Raw genomic sequence first — 25,057 nt, 5'->3', positions numbered from 1 at the left:
TGAACCGCCTTCTCAGCTTGGCATTTTCATTTTGCAGACTATTCTAAGTGGAGAAGTGTACACGTGCATGTGCTTCCTCATCGATATGGTGAATGTAAGTCTGGAGCTGAAAGATCCAAAAGGAAAAGAAAGTCCTGGTTCCTTAGCCAGGTATGGCTTTAATGGTACTATTTTACTCCTCGTGACGGGCATCACAGTAACAGTATTGCCAACGGTACACATATTTTGCTTTAGCATAGAGCAGAGGTTGCAGATTGGTGGTTTGTGGCTAGAGGTGGTCTACACAGTGCTTTTTGGTTGGCTAACACAGTGCTTTTTAAAAGTTTACATTCGCTGCTTTATCAGTAAAGATAGGTTGTTAGGATGTTTCAGTGACCTCTGTACCTGGTGCCGAAACTAATGGATTTGAAAGAGCTGCAGAAATAATATGAAACTTCAGTTTCCTAAGAATTGACTGGTGTTCGGTCGTGTTTGTTGTTGTTGTTGTTGTTGTTTTTTAAAAGATTTTTTTCATCCATTCATGAAATACAGAGAGGGAGAGAGAGGCAGAGACACAGGCAGAGGGAGAAGCAGGCTCCCTGCAGGGACCCCGACGCGGGACCCAATCCCGGGTCTCCAGGATCATGCCCCGGGCGGACAGCAGGCGCCAAACCGCTGAGCCACCCGGGCTGCCCTGTTGTTTTTTTAATGTCAGCACTGTTTAAAAAATTGTATAGTTGACACACAAGGTTATGTTAGTTTAACATGTACAACAATGATTCATCTTCTCTGTACATTATGCTGTGCTCATCACAAGTGCAGCTGCCACCTATCAACGTAGGACATTATTACAATACCATAACTATATTCCTTGTGTTGTACTCTTGATCCCTGTGACGTCTTCACTCCCAAACTGGAAACCTGTACCTCCTACATCCCTTCACCTCTTCCCCTCCCTGCCCCAAATTGACCAGTATTTTAAAAGTATTGAGCTCTAGAACCAGGTATGGAAAGCTTGTAAAGCTGCTAATGGTATCTGTAGAATACAACTTTGATGGAATGCCGTATTTGTATAAACACTAGGAGAGACAAAAGAGCCACCACAGTTGTACTTCAGTTGCAAGGAGAGGGGGAGACATTCCAAATAGCCTAGGGTGTAGTGAAGTGTAAGGCTTCAATGGAAAAAGTTGTATTACAGTACATTCCTAATGTAATCTTGCTGCCATGCTAAGTCATCAGCAGCTTATAAAATAATACTAAATAAAAGCTGCCACAGGGGACAAAAAGTAGGTTCCAGACATGCAGACAGCAGTGATTTGGAAAAAATGAAGACTTTTTTCCTGATGTGTCCACTGTGGTCCTCAGGCTGCTCTGCTACACAGTCGCTGTGGCTGGCTGAGCAGCCAGTGTCCTGATGTGCCAGCGAGAAAAGCAAGAGCCCTGGAGGGATCCCGAATACTTAAATGTGCCGCAAACCTTGTGGCTTTAGAAGATGGTCCCACAAAGTGCAGAGGATTCAGAAGTACAGGCTCTGGTGTGTCTGCCATAGGGGAGACCCAGAGCTGATTGGTGAGCGGCGATGATGACTGCTTCCCTTGCCAACATTTAAAAGTTGGGGACTTCACGTAAAGAGTTTGGATTTCAGCCTCTTTTGAGAAGTTGAAGGCTTTGACAATACTGGGCCTGTGTTTTCACTTGGAAGCATTGGGAAACCGAGGAGCAACTTGGGCTGCCTTCATATAGGGCATGTTTTGCCTGTTGATTCACTTAGTGTGTCACTTGCATGGTCTGGCTGGACCAAGAATTTGTGATTATTGATGGGGAGTCTTTGAGACTGCATTGTGTTTCACACTTGAGCATCTTTTCATTTTGATCTTTTGACAACCATATGAGGTTGGGTGGATGTGACTTCTATCTTTCAGATGGAATTTTTATCTAGCCTAAGATGATATGCTAGAAAAGTGGTTCAGTATTTGAAAACAGGACTTCCAGTCTAGAGATTTCCCTACTGAAACACTCTTTTTTTTTTTCTTCTTATCTTCCCCTTGAGAATCCATCCTGGCCTATATCTAACTCAGTCGAATAAATCATGGTATAACGAGCCCTAGGTCCCACATTGTCTTGTGAGCCAGTGGTTTTTTTTCTGATAATTGGGTATGCCCATAGTTTATTTATTTATTTATTTATTTTTTTACAAAATGAAGTAATTCTGTATGGAATATCATGATGGTACTGAATAAATTATGTATTGCACATTGTAGCTTTCTCTGTCATTAAAAAAAGGGGGTGGGCATTAAATGCACTTTCTCTTGGTGGATCAGTTGCATTATTTCTCTGTATGAAGAGTAGTATTTGTTTTGGTGGTTTCCAGGAAGCTATCGTGGTTATATAAAACTTTGGCAGACTTTGGAGAGAGAATCCTGCAGGCATGCTAGGAATCGACAGATGAAGGGTCTAAAGGGACCCTGACATCCCTCAGGGATTGTTACATGTTTATAGCCTTCCCAGACTTGAGATGAGAAACAAGAATGCTAATGCACCCAGAGCATACTAGACAATGTTACTCCTCATGGAGTTCTTGTGGACAAGATCATCTTCCTGGAAATGAAAAGTAAGAGATAGGGCACAATGACACTGAATCCTTTGTGAGGAGTCTGTTAACAAAATCAATGAAAGTTATTCTTCATAAAACTCAGGTACATGTAGGATTTTGTTCTGTTGTCTCGAATTTAGATAATTTTGAAAACAGAGTTTAATACCATGTCTCCCTTTTAGATTCGACTTCAAGAAATGTAAACTGCTCTATGAAAGCTTTTCCAACCAAACCAAGTCCATTAACTTGGTTTCCCATTCCATGATGGCTTTTGACACCCGCTATGCTGGGCAGAAGGCCAGTCCTGGCACGACAAATGTATTCAGCTGTATTTTTCAGCCTTCCAGGAACAGCAGCACCACCCAAGGATCCATTCAGATCGAACTGCATTTCAGGTAGTGGATCCAGATCCTGACTCTTGCCTTTCTTTATCAGAAAAACTTCCTATTGTGGTCAGTGGGCCAATGCTGTATCAGCTTTGAAACGTCACGGGACTGAGGAATCACTGAACAGATCATAGAAAATGGCTCACCAATGCAGCTCATAGTGTATTAACTTTGCATTACTATCACCATGCAGTTGCAGTAATTGGCCAAAAGATGTCTCTGTTGCCTTAAAAAAAAAAGTTGAGAGCCCAGAATCTTAAAAAAAACCTCCCTTGTAGTCTGTTCTAATAGGAAAACTGAATTGAGAAAAGAAGAAATTATTCTAGTTTAAGGGGAAAGAAGACTTTTGGTCTATGGAAATTATAGGCAGGAAGGTGGTTTTGCCTTGCATTATTGTTTTATCTGTGCAAGTCTTACCCACTTTTCCATTTAAAAGGGCTTTAGCCTCTTTGGACTAGATTATGTTTTTCTGCCTAGTATTATGCTAGGCAGTGATGTGTGTAGAATGAATGTATGTTTTGGGGTCGTACAGATCTGGGCTCAAAACCTTCATCTAACACTTTCTAGCTGTGCGCCCTAGGACAAGTTCAAGCACTTTGAGCTGCAGTTTTGTCCTCTATAAGATAGAGGAGGATGACCATACCCACCTCAAAGGGTGGAGGCAGTAATTAAACAAGTAATTCTGGCCTGCTGCTTGGCACAGGTGGCAGGTCTTATTATTATTATTATACTGATGTAGCTGGTGTTAATTTTATCATATACTACTGGCAGATTTTATGGCTAAGTGAGGATAGGCCTGAAAACTGAAAAATAAGGTTTGAGCTAAAATCCTCCAATGCAAATCCAAAAGGAGACCTTTGGAAGTAATGTTAGTTCTATTCTATTAGTGCTTAAGGTTTATCAGCTATGCTGTAAATACAAATTAGTAAATAAAGGGGCTGGGAACAGCTTCATGGGAAAAAAAAGATCATTGAGATTATTCTTGTATTCATATGCTTCAATGTACTTGACATTTCAATGTGCTGTGCAGTGGGTTCTCAGGGTTGAGATTTCTTTTAGGGAGAGGTCATGGTCACTTTCCATATGCTTTTAGGAAGTCTAGCAAAGTAGACAGACTTTTGCCTGAACTTTTTGGATGTTCAGAAATGGAAGTGCTCATTGCCTCTTACTAATTAAGCCTTTGCAGGAGCCAGGCATTGTCCCTACCTTTATACCGAAATTCTCCTGGCAAAGTGGGTGACATTTGCCCCATCTTACAGGTGCAGCAGTAGAAGCTAGGAGGGCATTGAGTACCCCCTTCAAGGTCACATGGTGAGTGAGTGAAGGGATCAGGGCTCACACTGGGGCCGCTGATCGCAGTGCCCATGCCCCTTCTGGTAGTCATCAGGTGTGGCCACTGCATGTCTGGTGATCTGACTGACCTTGGTCAGATGCTAAGCTGGCTGTGATTTGTGGTTCTTTGGTTTAAGGATAATTATCTGATCAGGAGCCTTCCATATATTTGGCCCTTCTGCAGAAACAATTTTTGGGGGGATTTGCTATGTTATTATTGATATAGTGACCTAATCTGTCAGCTAGTTGTCACACCAATCATATTTTTAATACACAAGGAGCCTTGAAATGTTACTCTGTTTATATACCAAAGGTGTATAATTTCTTGGAGTCAAATAGTAAAGTCTTACCTTGGCTCTTGTGAACAGAGGTACTATTGTGAGTGAAAGGGGGTTAACATGTTCTCTTGATTGGAACTTTTGAACGCTTTCTGTGTCTCAAGAAGAATTGCTCTTCTGTTGGGATTTTGTGTGTCAAATATAAATCACTTCACAGTGTTTAAAGGCTTGAAATATTTTCCAGAAAAGGGTATCAGACATACTTTGACTTTTCAGTTAGTGCATAACTCTGACGATCTATGTTCGAAATGGGGTGGAAAAATTTTACTGAGGGCAACATTTTTTCTCTATTACAAAAGAGTAAAGTGTTTCTGTGAAAAATGCTGTGTTTGTGTGAGGGAGACATGCTTCGTTTATGCCCTTTTTCTAGAGGCAGTGAGCCAGGTTTAGGAGAAACAAGAGACTAGAGATGCCAGACTTAAAAACATCTCAGAATCAGCTTTTCCTGAATAGGAACCCCTTTTAGGGGAGGTAACCATATATGAATAGTAGCTGGAGCTCCAGAGTCACTTTTGGGCTCACAGAACAAAGTTCAACCCAGAAAACTGTAGAAAGGTGTCCCAAGCCCACTTTCCCTTCTGCTCTACCATCTCTGCCTACTCATAATCTGGTAGGCCGCACCAGGGTTTGAGACTAGGTTTGGGGTCCTCCTTGGGCTTTCACCTCAAATAGAGAATTTGGAGTAATACTATAAAACCAGTATTGTCTGTCTCTCTCCCCCAGCTCTACTTCCAAGGTGCTTGGGTTTATGCCCACATATAAATATCATCTTATTTTTCTTCCTTCTCAGACTAAAAGATCTGGGCTCTCTGGTCAGGTCCAGCTGGAGAATTAGTACTAGTATGTACATTTGGTGTTGGTAAAGAAGTGATCCCAGATATCAGAGAGAGAATGTCTCACTGATCTTCTTGAAATAGCCTGTAGGGAAGGCAACCGACATTTACCAAACAAAAGCCTGTTACATGCCTGGTGCTTTACTTTTTGCAGTGTTTGTATTTGCAAAATGTTCATTTTCTAAGTGAGCAGACAGGCTCAGAGAAGGTAGGTGGCTTACGCAGGATAACACAACTTGTGACTGGATTTAAGCCTGTGCTCTTTCTACTGCACCAGGTTTTCTCAGCCTCAGCAATGTTGGTGTTTTAGGTTAGACAGTTCCTTGTTGTGGGGCTGTCCTGTTCATTGCGGGATGTTTAGTAGCATCCCTGGCCTCTGCCCACGAGATGCCCATAGCAAACCATGCCCCCACCCCATGTTGTGACTGTCACATGTGTCTCCAGACGTTGCCAAAAGTCTCCTGGGGAACAAAATCATCCCTGGTTGTGAACTGCTGCATGTCACTATACTGCTTTCTTATAGCATAAAAATATGATTAGCTTTTGAAAACACACATTGAATATCTTATTAAATCAGTGTTCAGAGTTTATTGATACTCAGAGTGGTCAATTTAAAAAATTGTGGAAAAACACCTGTCTGTGCAAGTTAGTAAAATACTTTTCTCCTTTCCTGTCTTATTTTTTAAAATATCTTTTTCCTTGCAGATCTACAAAGGATTCCTCGTGTTTTACAGTAGTCCTCAACAATCTGCGAGTGTTCCTCATATTTGACTGGCTGCTGCTAGTCCATGATTTTCTTCACACTCCCAGTGATATTAAGAAACAGACTAATGTTACTCCTTCTCGCCACCGTAACTCTAGCAGCGAATCTGCTGTAGTCCCCAAAACTGTGAAAAGTGGAGTAGTTACCAAGCGGTCTTCTCTTCCCGTGTCCTCTGAAAGGCACCTTGAAGTCAAGGTCAATGTAACAGGTGAGCATATGTAGATGTGAGACATTGAGTCTCGGTCTGAATGTTAGGACTGATATGTGTCTTATTAGGATGACTCTTCTATCATCTCTGTATTTTCGTGTGAGCACTTAAACATTTGCATACAGACCAACGGACCAGCAAGTGTCACAGTTCTTGATCTCCATTTTCTGGTGTGAACTGCTGGCTCACACTCAAGGCTGCAGGGCTCTGGGTCCTCCGCTCTGCTTGCCCATGGCACATGCCCAGCTTGAGCACCGTCTGGCCAGTGGTCTTTTCCCTCAGTGTTAAATCTGGCTTCAATTTTCTGTTTGATCTATAGGGCTCCAACAGATATGCTTTACTGAGTTTTGGCAAATCTGATGTGTGAAGATCTCAGTGTTAAAGTTAAATAAGTGGGGGGATTATTTTTTTCTTTACAGAAAGAATATGTTCTTTATAAACAGATTTACTGTAGTTTTTGTTAACTAGCAAACTCTCCTAGTATATCTGTATATATTTGTGTATCTATTGTGTTTGTGATATACCCCAACTACTGCTCAGTGGTTTGGAAGAAGCTGGCTAGCACAGTGCACTTTAAATGGATTTGCTTTCAAAAGTTAGACTAAAAAAAAAAAAAAGTTCAGCCTAAACATGGTTTTTGATGAAAATGAAAAGGAAATATGCCACGTACAGGTGAGTATAAAACTGTCTGCATTTAGTAATTTCAAAAAAATCTACTTTAAATTAGTATATGTTCTTTGTAAACAACTTAAACAGCTATGCAGATGTGTCGTGCCTTCCACTGCCCGACTAACATTAGTATGTGAATCTACTTCCTGGGATTTTAAAATTTTATTTATTCATGAGAGAGAGAGAGAGAGAGAGAGAGGCAGAGACACAGGCAGAGGGAGAAGCAGGCTCCTCTCAGGGAGCCCATTGTGGGACTTGATCCCTGAACTCCAGGATCATACCCTGAGCTGAAAGCAGAGGTCAACCGCTGAGCCATCCAGGTGTCTCTTTCTGGGGATTTTAAAACAGGTCATTGCTTGGAGAAGGGATGCTTTCCTGGGCTTCTGAATATCTCATAGGCCCCCAGGAGACGTAGCTTAAAAATACATACATTCTAAAGAGAGAAGAGAAACAGCATGCCAGTCTTTTCTGTGTGTACAGTGCTCTGTTGGCTCAGCTGTGCCCGGCCAGATATAGAGAATTTGTTCAGGGTGGCAGTGAAGCAGAGTGTCGACAAACATCCTGGAGAACAAATCTTGCTGGCTGATGTCCCCAGAGTAAATGCATTGCCTCATTTGCAACAGCCTGTTTTTTCCAGCCTCCAGCCTTGGCTTGGTTGACAATGCTGTCCTTTCCAGGCACGGAGTTTGTGGTCGTTGAAGATGTGTCCTGCTTCGATACCAATGCCATTATTCTCAAAGGCACCACAGTTCTCACCTATAAGCCCCGATTTGTTGATCGCCCCTTTTCAGGGAGTTTGTTTGGCATCGAGGTAAGAAGTCTGTGTGTCAATCAAAACACTGAATGATTGGCTTAAAAGAAAAGCATTTGGAAGAGAATTTTACCTCTTTAGCTTTCATTAGGGGAAATAATTGATGGAATTGGTAGACTCCAGCCCCGCCCCTCTTTGTTTGTCTTCAGATCTACCAGGTTATCCTTATGTGTGAATTCAGTCCCTCAGTGTCAGGCTGTAAACATACCAAGAGCCTAAACCTTTTTCTCTTACATCTTCCCTTCCTTAAGAAGTTCAGGGAGACCCTTCTAGTCCCCATTACAGTGTCAGGCCCCTGCTGTGCCATCAACTTTAACCGGTCTAGTCCTGGGCAAATTAGTCAGGGTAGGGAAGTGGTCCACATTTTCCCACGCCCCCTTCCCAACGTTAAGTTGTTGACTCTGAAGACCTAAGGCTTTGTGGTCACGGAAACTTGTTTATAAGAGGTGTGAAGGATTTTATGTATTGTCCTTTTAGAAATATCTAATCTGTAAAAGAATGTCTCTAGAGAGTCATGCATAACCTAACAGAGTGAGTCTCTAATAGTGCTGCTTGAGGCTCTAATTTAATCTCATAAAGGAGATACTTTGCACTAGAGTAGCCTTTGTGGCCTGAAAATTACATTATGCAATATTAAGTATAAGCTGCTCTGTTTCTTTTAAAGCTGGGGGTTGTGGAGAGGGAAGGAGAAATGAGGCAGATTATTATTTCTATCAAGTGTTCTTAATTCATTGATATCCACTAATGTTCCTCTTGTTATAATATTAGAGTCTTTCATCCAGGTTACTCATCATTTCCTTTCCCTTTATGATCGAACTTTTCATAACCCGTTCTTTCCAGTGGTATTTCAGAAGTAGAATTTATTTTCACTGTCAGCAGCCATATGGCACTTTTTTTTCCCCCCTTTTCATCAGATATAGCTAAATAAAGCCTGTAGAGATTTCACTTCTTGATTACTTGTTTCTCCCATATAAAGAAACCTTAGTTTGAGAGGAAGGGTTTACGTGCTGGTGTGATGTGAGTCGATCATGAAATTGTAGTTCATCTGCTTTGCAAACCACTCCAGTACCAGCTTTGAATGGAAAATGTTGGTGATTGATTAATGAACTGTCAGGTACAATTGGGTTTTGTGTAGCAGAAGGCCCTGAAACAAAAAAGAAAACGAAACTTTTTTTGCTCTGAAGTTTTAGAAAAACTATAGGCAAAATATTTGACATTCCTGGAAGTTCTTGTTTCTAAGGCAGCACCATTGGATCTGAATTTTAAGATCCCTCTTGTACATCATTGGGGGAGAATTTATAAAGGAAGCCAAATGAGTTGATTTTGAATATAGCATAGGAGCTTAGTTTTACATGTTTTCCAACAGCACTGGAAAATGCTCCCACCCTCCAAAAAAGGGGAAAAAAGCAAGGGAGACCAACAGGAATGCTTTCTAATGTATAGGGTTTTTTTTTCTCTCTCTTTTATTTAAATTCTAGGTAGCATACAGTGCAATATTAGTTTCAGGAGTAGAATTTGGTGGTTCATCATTCACATAGAGCACTCAGTGCTTATCACATGTGCCCTCCTTAATGCCCATCACCCATCTAGCCCATCCCCTACCCACTTCCCTCTGCAACCTTCAGTTCTCCATTGTTAAGAGTCTCTTATGGTTTGTTTCCCTTTCTCTTTAACCCCCCACCCCATATGTTCATCTGTTTTGTTTTTTAAATTCCACATATGAGTGAGATCATAAGGTATTTGTCTTTCTCTGATTGACTTATTTCTGTTAGCATAATACATTCTAGCTGCATCCATGTGATTGCAAATGGCAAGACTTCCTTCTTTTGATGGCTCAAGTAATATTCCATTGCATATACATATATACCAGATCTTCCCCATTCCATTCATCTGTCGATGGACACTTAGGCTTTCCATTGTTTGGCTATTTTTTGTTTTTAAGATTTATTTATTTTAGAGGGTGAGCAGGGGAAAGGGTGAGGGGGGAGGGAGAGACTCCTTAAACAGACTCCATGCTGAACATGGAGCCTGACTTGGGCTTCGACCCCAGAACCTGGAGACCATGACCTGAACTGAAATCAAGAGTCAGCTGCACAACCCACTGAGCCACACAGGTGCCCCTGGCTATTGTTGATAAAGCTTCTATGAACATCGGGGTGCAAATACCTCCTTGAATCTATGTTTTTTTATCCTTCGGGTAAATACTTAGTGTAATTGCAGGATCGTAGGGTAGTTCTATTTTTAACTTCTTGAGGAACCTCCATACGGTTCTCCAGAGTGGCTGTACCACTTTACATTCCCACCAACAGTGCAAGAGGGTTCCCCTTTCTCTACATCCTCACCAATACCTGTTGTTTGTTGCATTGTTAATTTTAGCCATTTTGACAGGTGTGAGATAGTATCTGGTATCACAGTTTTGATTTGCATTTCCCTGATAGATGAGTGATGTTGAGCATCTTTTCATTTGTCTGTTAGCTATTTGGACGTCTTTGGGAAAATGTCTATTCTTCTGCTCATTTCTTAACTGGATTATTTGTTTTTTGAGTCTTGAGTTTGAGAAGTTCCTTATAGATTTTGGTCTTTTGTACTATTCTTGAAGTACGATGAAAATTTGATTGTAGAATGGGAGTCTTTTCTCCCTTCTCCTCTCCCCATAAATATATTTCTTGTTGAACTTTTTATTGTAGAACATTTCAAACATATACAAATATACAGATGAATATAATGAATCCCTATATACCTGTCACCCAGCTTCAGTAATTAATATATTTATTTTCAATTATGAAAGTAACAATTATATTACATCGAATTAGGGGAGGGAAGAATTACCCATCCCTTTGTCTGGAATCTCTATTGAGATTTTGGTGTGTTTCTTTTTCCTAAAGTCATGGCCTAATATTATTTTGATGGGGCTGCTTGTTCACATGATCCATGTTGTAACTGTCCTACATTCCATGTGATCTTTTTAATTGTCACTTTAATGATTACAAAAGATTCCATTGAATAGATATGATATAACCTGGATTGATCTTAAATTTTTTATTAACTATTAAATAACAAGTGATTTTCCCCCTGTATTTTGCATTATTTAAATTAGAAATTATTTAGAATTAGAAATTGTTTAAATTAGAAAACTTTGCATAAATTAAATTAGAAATAGGCTAATTTATAGAAAGAAATAGGATTATTGAATAAAGGATGTGAGATTTTTAAGCCTTTTGCCATGTGTCGGTGAGCTATCTTTTATGGAGGGGGTAGGGAGAACCACTGTCCACACTCTTAGCCATAGGCAAGAATGCCAGCCTCCCTCTTGGCAGTATTTATTTCATCAGTTATATGGGTCTTTTGATAATACGGGGCTGATTGCTACCAAGATAGTGATTTTTTTTTTCTACTGATAGTTAGACTTCTAAATCAAACATTAATTTATCCTATACTGTATTTCATTCTCTAGGTGTTTTCGTGCCGACTAGGAAATGAACATGATACAGCTCTTTCAATTGTTGATCCAGTTCAAATTCAAGTGGAACTGGTGGGGAATTCTTCTTATCAGAATAGTTCAGGATTGATGGATGCATTCAATAGTGAAGATTTCCCACCGATCTTAGAGGTAATGATGAAAAATGTGTAGACACATTGATACACTCTCAAACACTGCCCGGTGCCTGAATGACTTACCTACTCTGCTGAGCTCAACATTTTCATCACTTCAGCAAATGCAAAAGAAATACAACATTGTCTCAGTCCTAGAAAGTTGTTTCAGTCTTCTGAAGAATAAAAGACATGTTGATTGATATAATCTTGAAGTTCTGTGAAAGTTTACAGAACGCAGAATGCAACATAGGGAGGAATTTGGATTGTGGGTATAACCGAAGGTAGAGTGAGTCTAAGCGGAGGGACAGGATGTCAATGTGGGAACAGGTGCGCAGGGGTAGAGTAGTCCATGTTAGGAAGTAGCTAAGTCGGGTGGAAGGGGCCCAGCTGACATGAAACAGAGGAGGTCTTGCCAGAACAAAGTTGTGTGTAGGCAGTATGGAGGCCACAAGGTGAAGACGGGGAAGGTGAAGCCAAGCAAGGAAGGTGTAAGGATTTGTAAGGATTCTTGGGCCGAGGAGGAACAGTTAATCCGTTTGAACTGTGGGAGATTGAAAGAGAGAGAAAAGCTATGTTGATTTTTTAATCTATAAGGACAAAATAAGTAATAAACCAAGTGCCACCCCCAGACTTTCCACCAGTCACCCCAGTTTTAAGTGGTCTTGTGCTGGTGTCTTGCTAATGTCGGAGACAGGATTGGGGAAATACTAGTGTGGCACTGGACTTACTTATGGTTATGTTTGGAGAAAGAAGAGGTAATTTTTGTTGAGTGGGCAGTTGGTTTCAGAGATTTAAAAAAATTAAATGAATCAAAGCAAAATGGATTCACAGAATGCTAATAGGCGATCTCATTCCTTCTAGAGCCGTTTTCTTATTCTCTGCTTTGGTAATTAATATACTTGTAAGGAAATCATCTGACTGAAATATTCATTGCTATAGTAAATATTCTAGCTTTTTATTTTTTATTTGATGCAACTTTGTGAACATTTGACCTCATAGTAGAGATGTCTTACTTCATGACTCTTAGTGCTTAATTTTAAGATCCTCTCAGTCTTCAAAATGAAAAAAATGAATATAGTGTCTGTGGACTTCTAGAATTTGAATTGGGAACTATACATACACGTAAGAAAGAGGTATGGGTGTAAAAGTGAATGCAACTTGAAAAAACTGCTGCCTTTTCAATTTTGTTAGATTCAGTTACAAGCCCTGGATATCAGACTCTCCTACAACGATGTTCAGCTATTTCTTGCCATTGCAAAATCCATCCCAGAGCAAGCTAATGCTGCAGCGCCAGACTCAGTGGCCTTGGAGGCCAGCTCCGTTAGCAGTTACCTTCCCGGCACATCTAGAGCTGGAGAGATCAGAGAGGGGACAAGACATACCTTAGATCCTGTCTTGGGTAGGTGTGGAACTATGAAACCTACTCAGGTTGCCTAATAGCTCCCCTTCTGGTTAACTGTTAAGATTTTCTTTTGCACAATTAAATTGTTCAGAGTATAATTGTATGTCATTAAGTGTAATTATAAGTATGATGCTGTAATTTTTAAAAATTTAAGAACAAATACAACACCCCAAACTGATGGCTCTAGCCTACACTAGTTTTCCTTTTACCATTTCTTCCAGAGTTCTATGAATAATGCTAAAGTTGTTTTAAACTTGAGTTTTCTGCCAGTGTAATGTGAATAACACTAAATTTCAGTTTTCAGCTTTTATAAACACAATCAGTATTGGGAAAAGATTCTTAAAAAATTCAGTGTACACTTTGGTATGTCTCCAGATAGGAGCCCATTTTTGTCTAGAGAAATGTTTTAGCCAGCAGTTTCTGAATTTCTTTTCTTTTTTCTTCAGTTACGCAGTGGACTAACTTATGTAAACTTACTTATAAAAATTATGTACGTTTTTTTCTAGAGTTACAGCTGGCTAGACTGCAGGAACTGGGATTCAGCATGGATGATTGTCGCAAAGCCCTTTTGGTGTGCCAAGGTAATTTGCACAAGGGTTTCCTTGACTTGTTGTCTATCTTGATGATAGGCTTGCTTCTCATATGCCGCCCCCACCCCCACCCAACCCGCTCCCACAAGTTGACTGAGAACCTGACTGTGTTTTGAAGGCCCTCTGTGGTTGTCTGTGGGCTGAACATGATCTTGGACTGGGCATAATAACAAGCAGCGGTATTTCATAGTGGATGATAATGGGGCCCTGGGGCCGATGCTGGGGTTCAGGTCTTTGCTGCTTTTTGATTACTTATTAGTGACTTGGGCAAGTCACTTAGCCTCTCTGTACCAGTGCTTCCTTATCTGGAAAAAGAGAATGAGAGGACTTCCCCTGGAGGTTTGATATAAATAGGCACTATAGACAAAGCACTTAGGCAAAGTGCCTGGCACACAGCAGGTGCTTTATGCTGTTAGCCAGTGTTCGGGGGTAGTGGTAGTGGTGGTGATACTGGTAGTTGTGCCCACTGAGCTCCCATATGCCTCAGCCTGAGTTTCCTGATTGAATCTTTGTAGCCCTTAAAGGTGGGCATTATTGTCCCAGCTCCAGGTAAGGAAACTGGCGCACATAGGTTAAGTAAACTGATCTGAGATCCCCCATTAGTGAGAGGCTAAGATGGGCTGAAAGCCAAGTCTGCCACTGTTCTCTCTGCTGCAGAGTACCCCCTTTCCGCCTCCCTCCATATTGCCCTTTCTCTTAAAACAGGAAGATAGAGCAAAAGCTGTGTCATTTCTAGTCTGCGCTTGCATGTACATTTCTCTACCTCTTTACATACTATGTAAATCCATACATATAAAGACACATGTACATATAATATTGTGTGTATGTTGGCAGATTATACTGCAAATACAATTTTATAACCTCTTTTACAGTACAATTTTGTTGAATTATAATTACAATACCAGAGTCTTCCCATGTCGTTAAAATTGTTTATAAATACTGAATTGTTTTATATTGACCTAATGATTTAACTATTCTTTGTTTTTCATTCATTAAATATTATACACTATTCTGTAACAAATATTTTCTGGTACGAACTTCTGTCTGTATCTTTTAGAATTTCCTTGGTGGAGGGCAGCCTGGTGGCTCAGTGGTTTAGCACCACCTTTGGCCCAGGGCCTGATCCTGAAGACCCAGGATTGAGTCCCACGTCAGGCTCCCTGCATGGAGCCTGCTTCTCCCTCTGCCTGTGTCTCTGCCTCTCTCTCTCTCTGTGTTTCTCATGAATAAATAAAGTATTAAAAAAAAAAAAATTTCCTTGATGGCCAGACCTAGTAGTATAAATATTGGCTCAAAGGGTATAGATAGATTTTTTAGACTTTTTACTCAACTTGGCAGATCTTCTAAAATGTTGTACCAGGTCAAACTCTAACCAGTTATGTGTGAAAATACTAGTCCTATCACACAGTTGTTCACATTAACTATTACCTTTTTCCTTCTGGAAAAAAAGAAAGGCGGATCTAGTTATCTTGCATTCCTTAGCTTTGTTTTTACCTAGGTGTCACTGTTAGTTTAATTATCTCAATACCCCATGGTGTTTACATTTTCTATTCTTTTATCTCTTTAACACAACATTTCTTTTTAATTTCTAAGAGCTTTTATGGTTTTTGTTAATTTTTATTTCTTTAGTACTTCTTAAGTCATTCCATTAGTCACAAAAATGATAACAGCAACTAAAGTTAGTAGAGCCTCTATATGTTCCAGGCTCTGCTTGTAGGAGAACTTTACTTGTACTTGTCTGTTTCCTCCTTGTGGCAGCCCTGTGAGTGCATGCTGTCAGGCATAGAGGCACTGTGTAAATTGCTCAAGATCCAACATCTTCTAGGTGCTGGAATCAGAAGCCACACCATCTTTCTCTAGAGCCTGTGCCCTTAACCATTTACCCCTGTGCGGTGCACTGGATTCTGGTAATTTATAAATATGGGATTGCATTGTTTTCCTTTGCTTTTTTAGCTTTAGCAGTCTGGTAGTGTTCAGGGGACTATTATTTTAACTGTTGTATATTACACACATGCACTTCTCATTGCTGTCTGTTCTCAAGGAATTTGTGACCAGTTGAGAAGAGGAAGTATGTACAGATTAAGACATTTGAGAACAGTCATAAAGTAGCACATCAGTACGTACAAAGTACAAAACTACACAGCAACAATTACATACTTCCCTACTCAGTGACATCTAGAATTTGGACCCTATCTTCTCCTCTCCTCTCCTTCGTCAGATGTCATACTAGTGGAGGGATGGCTCCTGGAGGCATTTTGAACTAAATCATGAAGGATGGTGAACTTGAGTGGAATGTGTGTGCAAGGGGTCTTCATTCTTTTTGCTTAGAAGTAGACTTCCTATATGATGCCAGGTTTTTTCTTCTTTTTTAAGTTTAAGAGTACATCTGGGAGCAGGGTTCTCTTGGGCTGTCCAGTAGGTCCCTTAACACTTTATTTCCCCTATGAGCTGCTTCAGTGTCTGTAAAAACTGGCTGAACTGATCACCTTTAAATTTTCTTGAAGGCCAACTGAAAAAGGCGGCAAGTTGGTTGTTTAAGAATGCCGAACCTCTGAAATCTCTTTCTCTGGGTACGAGTGGCCGCGAGAGCCAGGGGCCTATGGCGGCGCGGCTCATTTCTGGAGTGGAGGTGAAAGCCGAAAGCGTGTGCATCTGCTTCATCGATGACTGCATGGATTGTGACGTCCCTCTGGCTGAGCTCACCTTTTCCCGTGAGTGTTTTCCGAATGTTCACATTCATCTTGAAGATTTGCGGTTATTGCCGAGTTATTTGGGGGCCCGTCTTCTTTTTCTTCTTTTTCATTTTTCTTTTGGGTGTGTGTGTGTGTGTGATGTTCATGCTCCCCACTTAGTAGTACTATGGGTGAAATTTAGTTAATTGTTTTACATATGTTTTTCATTATTTGTATTTTAAAGAAATGTCTATGTATTTGCCATATGTGGCCTTCAGCCTCCAGTTTGGAAATAATAGACATTGTCATTGATGAAATTTCTGTTATATTAACAGCTCTAGCTAAATAATTCCTGATGTCTCCTTTTTGTTTATCTTTGTATGTATCTAAAGACTGTAATGAGTCCTGTTATTAGAGGTGTTTAAAAGATAAGCTCAGAAAATGCTCTGCTCTATGTTTGAAAAGGAAGTGCACAGAATCTTAGACTGTTCACCTCAGAGAGCTGTCCGTAAGGGCCCTGAGAGCCGTCCGTCAGTAGTGGGGCAAGAGGACGAGGACCTCTCCCTCAGCCATGTCATCACAGGCAGTGTTAGATGGGGCTTCTGTGGAGAGTACAGGAAATCTCACCACTGGGTTCACTTTCAATTTTCCACTTTTTCAACCTTGCTGGCCTCTTTTTACTTCAAGGAAAGATCTGTCCTGGGGATTAAGTTTGACCTTCTGTCCACGGGAGAAGCTTCCTGTTCCCTGTGCTTCAAGCCCCACAAGGGCCACTTGATTGAGAGTAATAGCTGGAATTTTGCCCGAGTGTCTTCTGCAGGGAATAATTACTTCTTATTTTTCTATGGTAACCTTAAAATTTTGAGCTAATATTCCTCAGGACATAACTGCTCTTACCAGCCTGCCTCCTGATTTTCAGATATTCAGGGCAAAATATGTTTTTTTATGTTCCTGCACACTTCAGATGCACCGAGGTGCCTGGGTGCCGGGGCTGGGCTGGGAAGGGAAGGAGGCAGAGGAGGCCTTTGCCTCAGGCACGACATGGAAAGGGGTGCCAAGAGACTCAGGAATGAAGACAAATAACACTTTAACACAGTGTTGTTTTTTTTTTTTTTTTTTAAATCACAGTTCATGGAGAAAACCCATGATGAACAAAATATCAAAATTTTGTGTGCTTTCCTATGAGGTCATTAGTATCAGGTAGGATTAGTGTCTGTCTCTTTGCTGAGACTTAATCCAAGAAAGAAAGTTCTGGTTGTTCTTGCCTGGCAGCTGCTATAACATATGCTTCCTTTGCAGGTCTGACTTTTCTGCAGCATGTAAGAACTAGCCCTGAAGGGTACGCCCACTTCACCCTCTCCGGAGATTATTACAACCGTGCCCTGTCAGGTCAGTACCTAACATAAGTGATCGTGGGATTTAAAACCCACACTTTAATTATTTGCCTGGGTCTACCTCTACATAAATTTTGCATGAGGGGAGGGAGGCGGGGCCAGGCAGGGAAAGGTGAAACACAAGTGACTGCATAGGCACAAAAGATACAGATTTTTTTTTCCCCTAACATATCTGATATGTTGCAACTGAGTTATTTAAAAACAAGTTTTCCTAGTTAGTTCTTTTCAGTGCTAGAGTTTGGGTCATTCTAGAACATGAGATTGCTCAGGAGCAAAGAATCATTTGGCCCTGACAGAAGCTAAATTTCAAGGGAGATTTCTGCCCATAAGCATTTTAAACTTCAAGCCTCCTTCCTCCTTGCTGGACCTGTTTCATTAAAAGCATACTGAATCAGTGATAATGTACAACCTGCCATGCCCTACTCGCTCAAGCAAAATACAGTTGATCAGAGCAGGTGATTATGGAATCTGGATAATAATGCAAAAACGTTTTCGGGTTTCTTTCCTTCCACTGGAAGGATCAAGGTAAGGGCCCATACACACGGACATTCAGGAGGCATCATAAACCAGGGCTGAGCAGTTTGAGTGTGAACTTTGCCTTAAGATATTTCTTAGTAGGTGTGGACAGAATAGAGCCATACGGCCTGAGGCTTAGACCCCAGAGTGACTGCTCCCTCTGATTTCAGTGGAGAATGAAGTGTCATCAGTTGTGCTGCTGCAGATGGTTCTAGAGTGTATGTTAGTTAGCATTTTTTTAACTGTTGAACATGTTTAACTTGAGAATACTGACCGAAGTCTTACTAGTTGAGGGAGACTCTTATGGGGCATATGGAAGCCATTTTTCTGAGAATCATTCATTTTCCCAGAGCAAATCTTACTTTTAAAGTCCTATGAACACTTTTAGGTCACTAAAGGTCAAGTAGTGCGAAGGGACGAATGTATCTACTTATTGCTACATATTGGGTTGGATTTCTGTTGGTCAAGAGGCTGATCTGTGACTGATGGAGTATTATAGTTAGAAAACTTAAAAATGAACTGTCTTGAAAAGTTGAGTCTTTAAAACCATGGAGAGGTACCATTTTTCTCACCTAGCACGCTGGCAGAAATTAAGTGTGACTCTACTATGAGCCACAGAACTCTAACTGCTTGCCATTAGAACTGTAAGTTGGTACAAGCACTTTGGAAAACAATCTGATGTGCAGCAGGGTTAAGTATAAGCATACTCCACAGCCCAGCAGTATACTTCTAGGTCTGTACCCCAGAGGATCCCAAGCCCCCGTGGTAGTATTCTTCCTATAGCTATAAATCTGTAGGCTCAAGGGAATATTTCACAGAAGTAGAATGAATACAGATTGTGGTGTGGTCATAAGCAGATTACAATTCACTGGGGAAAATAAATGTGCCACAGCTATGTGGCAGCGATACGAGTGAGTCTCAGAGGCACGTGGTCGGGCAAAAATAGAAACTTGCAGAAGAAAAAAAAAAAGAAACTTGCAGAAGAACATGTATGGCAGGATTCCATTTACATAAAGATCCCCCATAGGACAGACTCACCACTATGTTCTGGAGACACGCATGTATCTGTGTGGTAAAACTATAAAAAAAGAGCAAGGAAATGAATAAAACTCCAAACTAATGTTTACTTGGAGTTGGGTGGAAGAGGGTTGGTGGGAAGGGGGCTGACATGGGAGAGTGGCACTCAGGGACTTCAGAGGAACTAAGGATTTTCTATTTCTTAAGCTGAATAGTGGCTACATGAGTGCTTGTAGTAATTTTATTCTTTAAACCATACATATGTGTTGTTTTCATTCTTTTTTGTACACAGGATATTTGAAGATTAGAAACTTGAAAAACTTAAGTGAATGAATTTCCAATTATGCTCTACCTATTTATTCAACCAGTGGGTTCTTAACATAAGCAGGGGAATCAAATTTAATGGAATTTAATGGTTACTTCAGCCACTGAGAGCACTTTTCCATCCTGAGTCTGAGACTCCTTTTTCTATTTTGAGTGGATCAAAAGCAGGTCCTCCCTGCTCTTTAATAGCGAGGGTATATATCCTCTGTGCCTTTCTTCCTCCCACCTTGGAGACCCTGGGGCATGTGTCTGTCCTTCCACTCACATCCTCTAGACAGCACAGACATCTGTGGGGTGACCTGTAGCTAAAGATGGTGCTTTCGCTGTGAATCACGTTGGAAATAGAAAGCTATTAAGCCAGAGTTTGTCCTTGCTGAGCATTTGTGAACAGCGTTCCCCTCTAAACTCTTGATATCTGCCTAACAGATGTCTTCCTTCCTGTGTTCTTGTAGGCTGGGAGCCATTTATCGAGCCATGGCCATGCTCTGTATCCTGGCAACAACAGGCAGCTAGTCGCCTCCACCCTCCCCGACTGAAGCTGGAAGCCAAGGCCAAACCCCGCTTGGATATCAACATCACTTCTGTACTGATTGGTGAGTGGAAAGTTGTGTCTAGAAGACTGATACCTTTCTGTACTGCAGTCTTTTGTCTAGAAGACTGTTGACCCTGGTTTAGCAGATATCTGAGCCCACATTGGACATCACCCATTCACCGGGGCTGCTCTCCTGATAAACCCCAGCCTAGCTCATGGTTCTTTTCATCCCATTGCTCCAGAGTTGGCATCTTGTATTAATGCTGTTAGTGATCAACCAAGAGCTGAGACTGTTGGGAAACATAACTCTCTCTCTGTTTGGGATGAATCTTCTCCCTGATGATGCTTGGTCACAGGTTTTTCTTAAATATCTGAGAAGTGAGTATAGATTCCCTTCTTTCAGGCTACTCCTACACAGAATAATTCTTAAAAGGTATAATTTTGACCTTGTCTTTACAGTAGGATAAATTGCCTGTACTATTTCCTATCAAGTCATCATGTTGACCTGACTCTGAAAATCACTGGGTTGAAGGGTTGCCAAGCTAATGGTGTGTGTTCTTAATGTTTTTTGAAAACACTGAAACGTACATTCCTGGATTCACTGTAGTGAGTCGGAACCACTCTGTGCTTGTATTTATATCATCTAAGAGAAAAGTAACATTCTCATAACAGTCAGGTGTTGCCTGCCTTTGCTGTGAAAACCCACTCTATTTGAATCATTGATCTACATGGTCTGATTTTTGGTAATACTGGGTTATCTGAGTGATAACACTACTGCAAATCTGTGAACTTTCTTTAGTGGATGTGATTGAGGCTCATAGGATATCCATTGGCTTATTTTGTGTCATAATAAGATGCAGAAAACGTATAGTGAAATGAGATGGTAAGTTTATTGATTCCAAAGTTTTATTTTTTTTTTTCGTTTTATTTTTTTTTATTTTTTTAATTTTTATTTATGATAGTCACAGAGAGAGAGAGAGAGAGAGAGAGAGAGAGAGGCAGGCAGAGACACAGGCAGAGGGAGAAGCAGGCTCCATGCACCGGGAGCCCGACGTGGGATTCGATCCTGGGTCTCCAGGATCGCGCCCTGGGCCAAAGGCAGGCGCCAAACCGCTGTGCCACCCAGGGATCCCTGATTCCAAAGTTTTAAAACCACTGTTTGACATTAACGGATTTCATTCATTAAATTTGCCCAATTAACCTCATGATCGTTCTGTACTGTATTATTTTGATACTATGTTATTTCTTATATAATGTGTTCATCTGGAAATTTAGATAAAGTTTAGCATAGCTTTTTGGAAAGCTGTAATAAACAAGACCTTAAAAGAGGTTTATTGATATTTCTGATGAGCATCTATTTAAAAATGTCTTCCAAAAAAAAAAAAAAAAAGAAAATGTCTTCCAAAAGGCATTCTTTTCTGTAGTAAAGCTGTTTTTTTTTAAAATCTCCAATTCCTTATTTCTTTCTTTTTTCTTTTTGAAAGATTTTGTTTATTTATTCATGAGAGAGAGGCAGAGACACAGGCAGAGGGAGAAGCAGGCTCCATGTGGGACTTGATTCCGGATCCCAGATCACGCCCTGAGCCAAAGGTAGACGTTTAACTGCTGAGCTCCCCAGGTGTCCCGTCCAATTCCCTATTCCTAATGCTGTGCTGAAACCCAGAAATATTACTGTGACCCCTTAGCGTTTAAATAAGTCTTACATATAGCCAACTATTGGAACCGCAAACTGGAGATCAACAAGTTTTGTTCTACAAAGTATCTTACCTTAACTAGTACAAAAGGTCTTTCTCCAGGGATGGTGCATCAATTATTTTGTTAACCTGCCCTTCCCATTATATTTCCCTTCTAAAAATAGTAGAACCACTCCTGGAGAACTGTCCACTGGATTTCCGCTTCCTGAGATGTTCGTAGTCTTTTTTTTTTTTTTTTTTTAAGATTTTATTTATTTATTCATGAGAGACACAGAGAGGCAGAGACACAGGCAGAGGGAGAAGCAGGCTCCATGCAGGGAGCCGGATGTGGGACTCGATCATGGGACTCCAAGATCACACCTTGGTCCAAAAGCAGGCTCTAAACCGCTGAGCCACCCAGGGATCCCTGATATTGGTAGTCTTTAATAGCCTCCTCACTGGTTTTTCTGTCTTGAAACTCTGCCCCCTTAGCATAGCATAGCATAGCATAGCATAGCATAGCAAACCCTTCACAAACTACTTCCCTTTTCTAGACTGCTTTGCTGTGTCCCTATCCCAGTATGTTGGGCCAGAGTCACACTACATTATTCATTGTTCCCTAAAAGGGCTATGTACTTTCATGTCTTTAAAATCTTTGCATATGCTGTTCTCTTGGCCTGGAATGTCCCCGTATCCCTAATCCCATTGGTAAACTTTTGATCTCTAACCTCTGCTCATTCCTCTCGACCCAGAACAAAAGTCCCCATATCTCGGAAGATTCCCGTGGACCTTGGTGTGGACTCTCCCACTTCTGTCAAAGCAGAATAAATCTTCCCCTGTTCTGTGCTCCCGTAGAATTTTATTTATGTCTTTATTTTAGCTCCTTCCACTTTATGGTTTTGTGGTGATAGTTGTTTGGCTAACATTGATTTCTTTCAGTGGAGCATGAGTTCTCCAGGGGACAGACTTTCTGAGAACCTAGCATAGCGCCGAGCACGCAGTAAGGCATTCAACAAAAGCTTGTTTTGCTGAATTGAAATTATTTGACTCAAACCCTCAATCTTTTCTATTTCCGTTCTTAATATCTTTGGGGAATTCTTTCTAGACCAGTATGTAAGTACCAAGGAATCGTGGATGGCAGATTACTGTAAACAGGACAAGGAAATAGATTCAACCTCAGCAGAAGACTGGATGGGCTCTTCAGTGGATCCTCCATGCTTTGGACAAAGTAAGATTTTTCTCTACAAATGTCTGACTAAATCACAGTTGACCAACACAGCCATGTTTCATTGAGAAATCCAAATAGAATCATCATTTTCTGTGAAAACAAAACAAAACAAAAAGCAACCTGTAGGATATTCTGTCTTGTGTAGTTCTATTCTAATCTTTGCAGGAGACACTTTTCTGGCACAAGGTACTGAACTTTTAATATGGGCTCTAATTCCCCCTTTGTGGGAGAGAAAAGATCTGCGATAGTTTTCTAAATTCTAGTAACATTGCATACGAGCTGGTACTTCTGAAACACAGCAAGATCAGCCACTGGTTGGTGTGTTTAACTTGGCAAAACTTCCCAGTTGATTTGGACTTTCTGATTGGATATTACAAACTGTCTTTTCAGCTTTCTAAATCTAGAGGTGCAGAGTGTGGATATATTCTTGAAGGGAGGACCGGCAGGAGCCCATATGGAAGAAATTGTTAAAAGGAGGGCTCCGTATTGTTCATAAAGCAGAAAAGAATTGAATGCCCAGCCTTTTGAAGAATGAGCAGTCCGTTTGTTCTCTCTTAACGATGTTTTCTTTCCTTATTTAATGCCCTACCATGGAGCTCTGATTTCCTTAGAGCAGGGGGTACTGTGGCGGCCAACCATGTGGCCCTTCATTTCTCCACAAGCCATTGTCCTCCAAATTCAACTCAGCCTAGCTCTGTCCGGGTGGTTTCTTTGGGGAGTCTTGGCTGGACTTCACATAGCTCACAAATGCTTAAATATTCCCTCTGGTCTGCAAACATGTCACGGGAAGATGGATTTTCTGAGTTTATGAAGTATTTGAACTGGTGCGTCTGTCCTCAGGGTGTAGAAGTGGACCGTCTGCCTTGCACTTCCAGAAGGAGGACAAGGAAATGTCAGCTACGTTTGTTCTCTGTATTCCCAGGCCGTTGCTTCTGAGTCTCCAGGTCATTGCTCAGGAGCCAGGGCTTTTCAGATATCATCAGCTTCAATTCTGGCTCCTCCTCTAACCTTCCCAATTTGTGTGTTAAAAGAATGTACAGTCTACCCAGAAGACTCTGTATAACCTTTGTAATATGCAGTGTGTCCTAGAGAGTATGTTGCATACAAGGGGATTGAGATACAGACTCAGTGTAAACATAAGGAAGGCCTAATCTTCAGGATTCTGCTGAAGGATTTTCTTTGTCTCCACCCCTCCACCTTTAAAAAAAAAATTTTCTCCTCTTTCTTTGTAGTTAATAAGCTGCCTTATCTGTGTTGAATGCCAATACTAAATTAAAGCTGGATTTTTATTTACCTATAGATTTTTATGGTTACCTAGGCTGCAGGGGTATATCTTTTAAATTAGACATAAGTGAATATACCTGCATTTCCAAATCTCCTTTCCTGTTGAATGTTCCTGGGCAACACCACATGTGACAGATGAGATTGTATTCTTTTAACAGGTCTACTAAATTAACTGTGGGGAATTTGTTTCGAAAGTCAGTAGACTTGCACCTTGTTGAACCGATCACATCTTTCAGTTCCTGTTGATGAACATTTAGTTACAGTCCCCACAAATTTGTGCATTTCATTCAGGCCAGCTTCAAAATGATCCCTTGAAAGAGAGATTCTTTTTTTTTTTTTGAGAGGCAGGCTCCCTGCAGGGAGCCCGATGTGGGACTCTATCCCAGGACCCAGGGTCACGCCCTGAGCCGGAGGCAGACGTTCAACCGCTGGGTGGCACAGCACCTTAGAAAGTTCAGTAGTTTTGTACTCAAAGGACATTTAATGGAAATACCAAATGTAAGTGTTCTAAAAACTTCCATGTTTAATTTATAATCTAAGTAATACTATGAGGTAACCCCTTGGTGGAGACTGTTTAAACTTGGAATGCACATTGACTCTTTCCCTTGAAATTTCGAAACCTCTGGGGGATTAGCATTCTGCTGCCACTGCCTTTCCAAATTGGGATGGAGCCACTGCCACCCTTGTCTGTGCTGGTCGGTCTTGGTAACTTTTCCATGCCATTTAAGAGCATACATACTTTAAGTGAAAAGTCCTCAAAAGGCTTGTCATTTCTGTTAAAGAGAATCTTGACGATGTTTTCTTTCCCTAGTCCAGAAAAACAGGAGCATGCTACTGTGACACATCCTCCACAGTAAAAGCCAGCATAAAAATATCTTGCTCACTTTGTCAATACTTTCTTAGCTCTTAGCAATCAGTG

General features: G+C 40.9%; 1 protein-coding gene across 10 annotated transcripts in view; it reads left to right on the top strand.

Moving 5' to 3' along the window:
- Positions 1-25,057, top strand: part of VPS13D (vacuolar protein sorting 13 homolog D) — a 236,859-nt gene that overhangs the window by 64,790 nt on the left and 147,012 nt on the right. For all 10 annotated transcript variants that reach the window (XM_072828308.1, XM_072828307.1, XM_072828306.1 and 7 more), the window contains exons 29-39: positions 38-150; positions 2,755-2,967; positions 6,167-6,432; positions 7,779-7,912; positions 11,367-11,522; positions 12,698-12,905; positions 13,415-13,489; positions 16,003-16,209; positions 17,470-17,559; positions 19,874-20,014; positions 22,732-22,854. In XM_072828308.1, coding sequence (XP_072684409.1) covers positions 38-150; positions 2,755-2,967; positions 6,167-6,432; positions 7,779-7,912; positions 11,367-11,522; positions 12,698-12,905; positions 13,415-13,489; positions 16,003-16,209; positions 17,470-17,559; positions 19,874-20,014; positions 22,732-22,854 — 1,726 coding nt within the window. The remainder of the gene's footprint in view (positions 1-37; positions 151-2,754; positions 2,968-6,166; positions 6,433-7,778; positions 7,913-11,366; positions 11,523-12,697; positions 12,906-13,414; positions 13,490-16,002; positions 16,210-17,469; positions 17,560-19,873; positions 20,015-22,731; positions 22,855-25,057) is intronic.

This window comes from Canis lupus, chromosome 5 (genome assembly GCF_048164855.1).
Source record: "Canis lupus baileyi chromosome 5, mCanLup2.hap1, whole genome shotgun sequence".
Classification (NCBI taxonomy): domain Eukaryota; kingdom Metazoa; phylum Chordata; class Mammalia; order Carnivora; family Canidae; genus Canis; species Canis lupus.
Note: the sequence above shows the minus strand (reverse complement) of the source record. Positions and strands in the feature narration are given on the sequence as shown.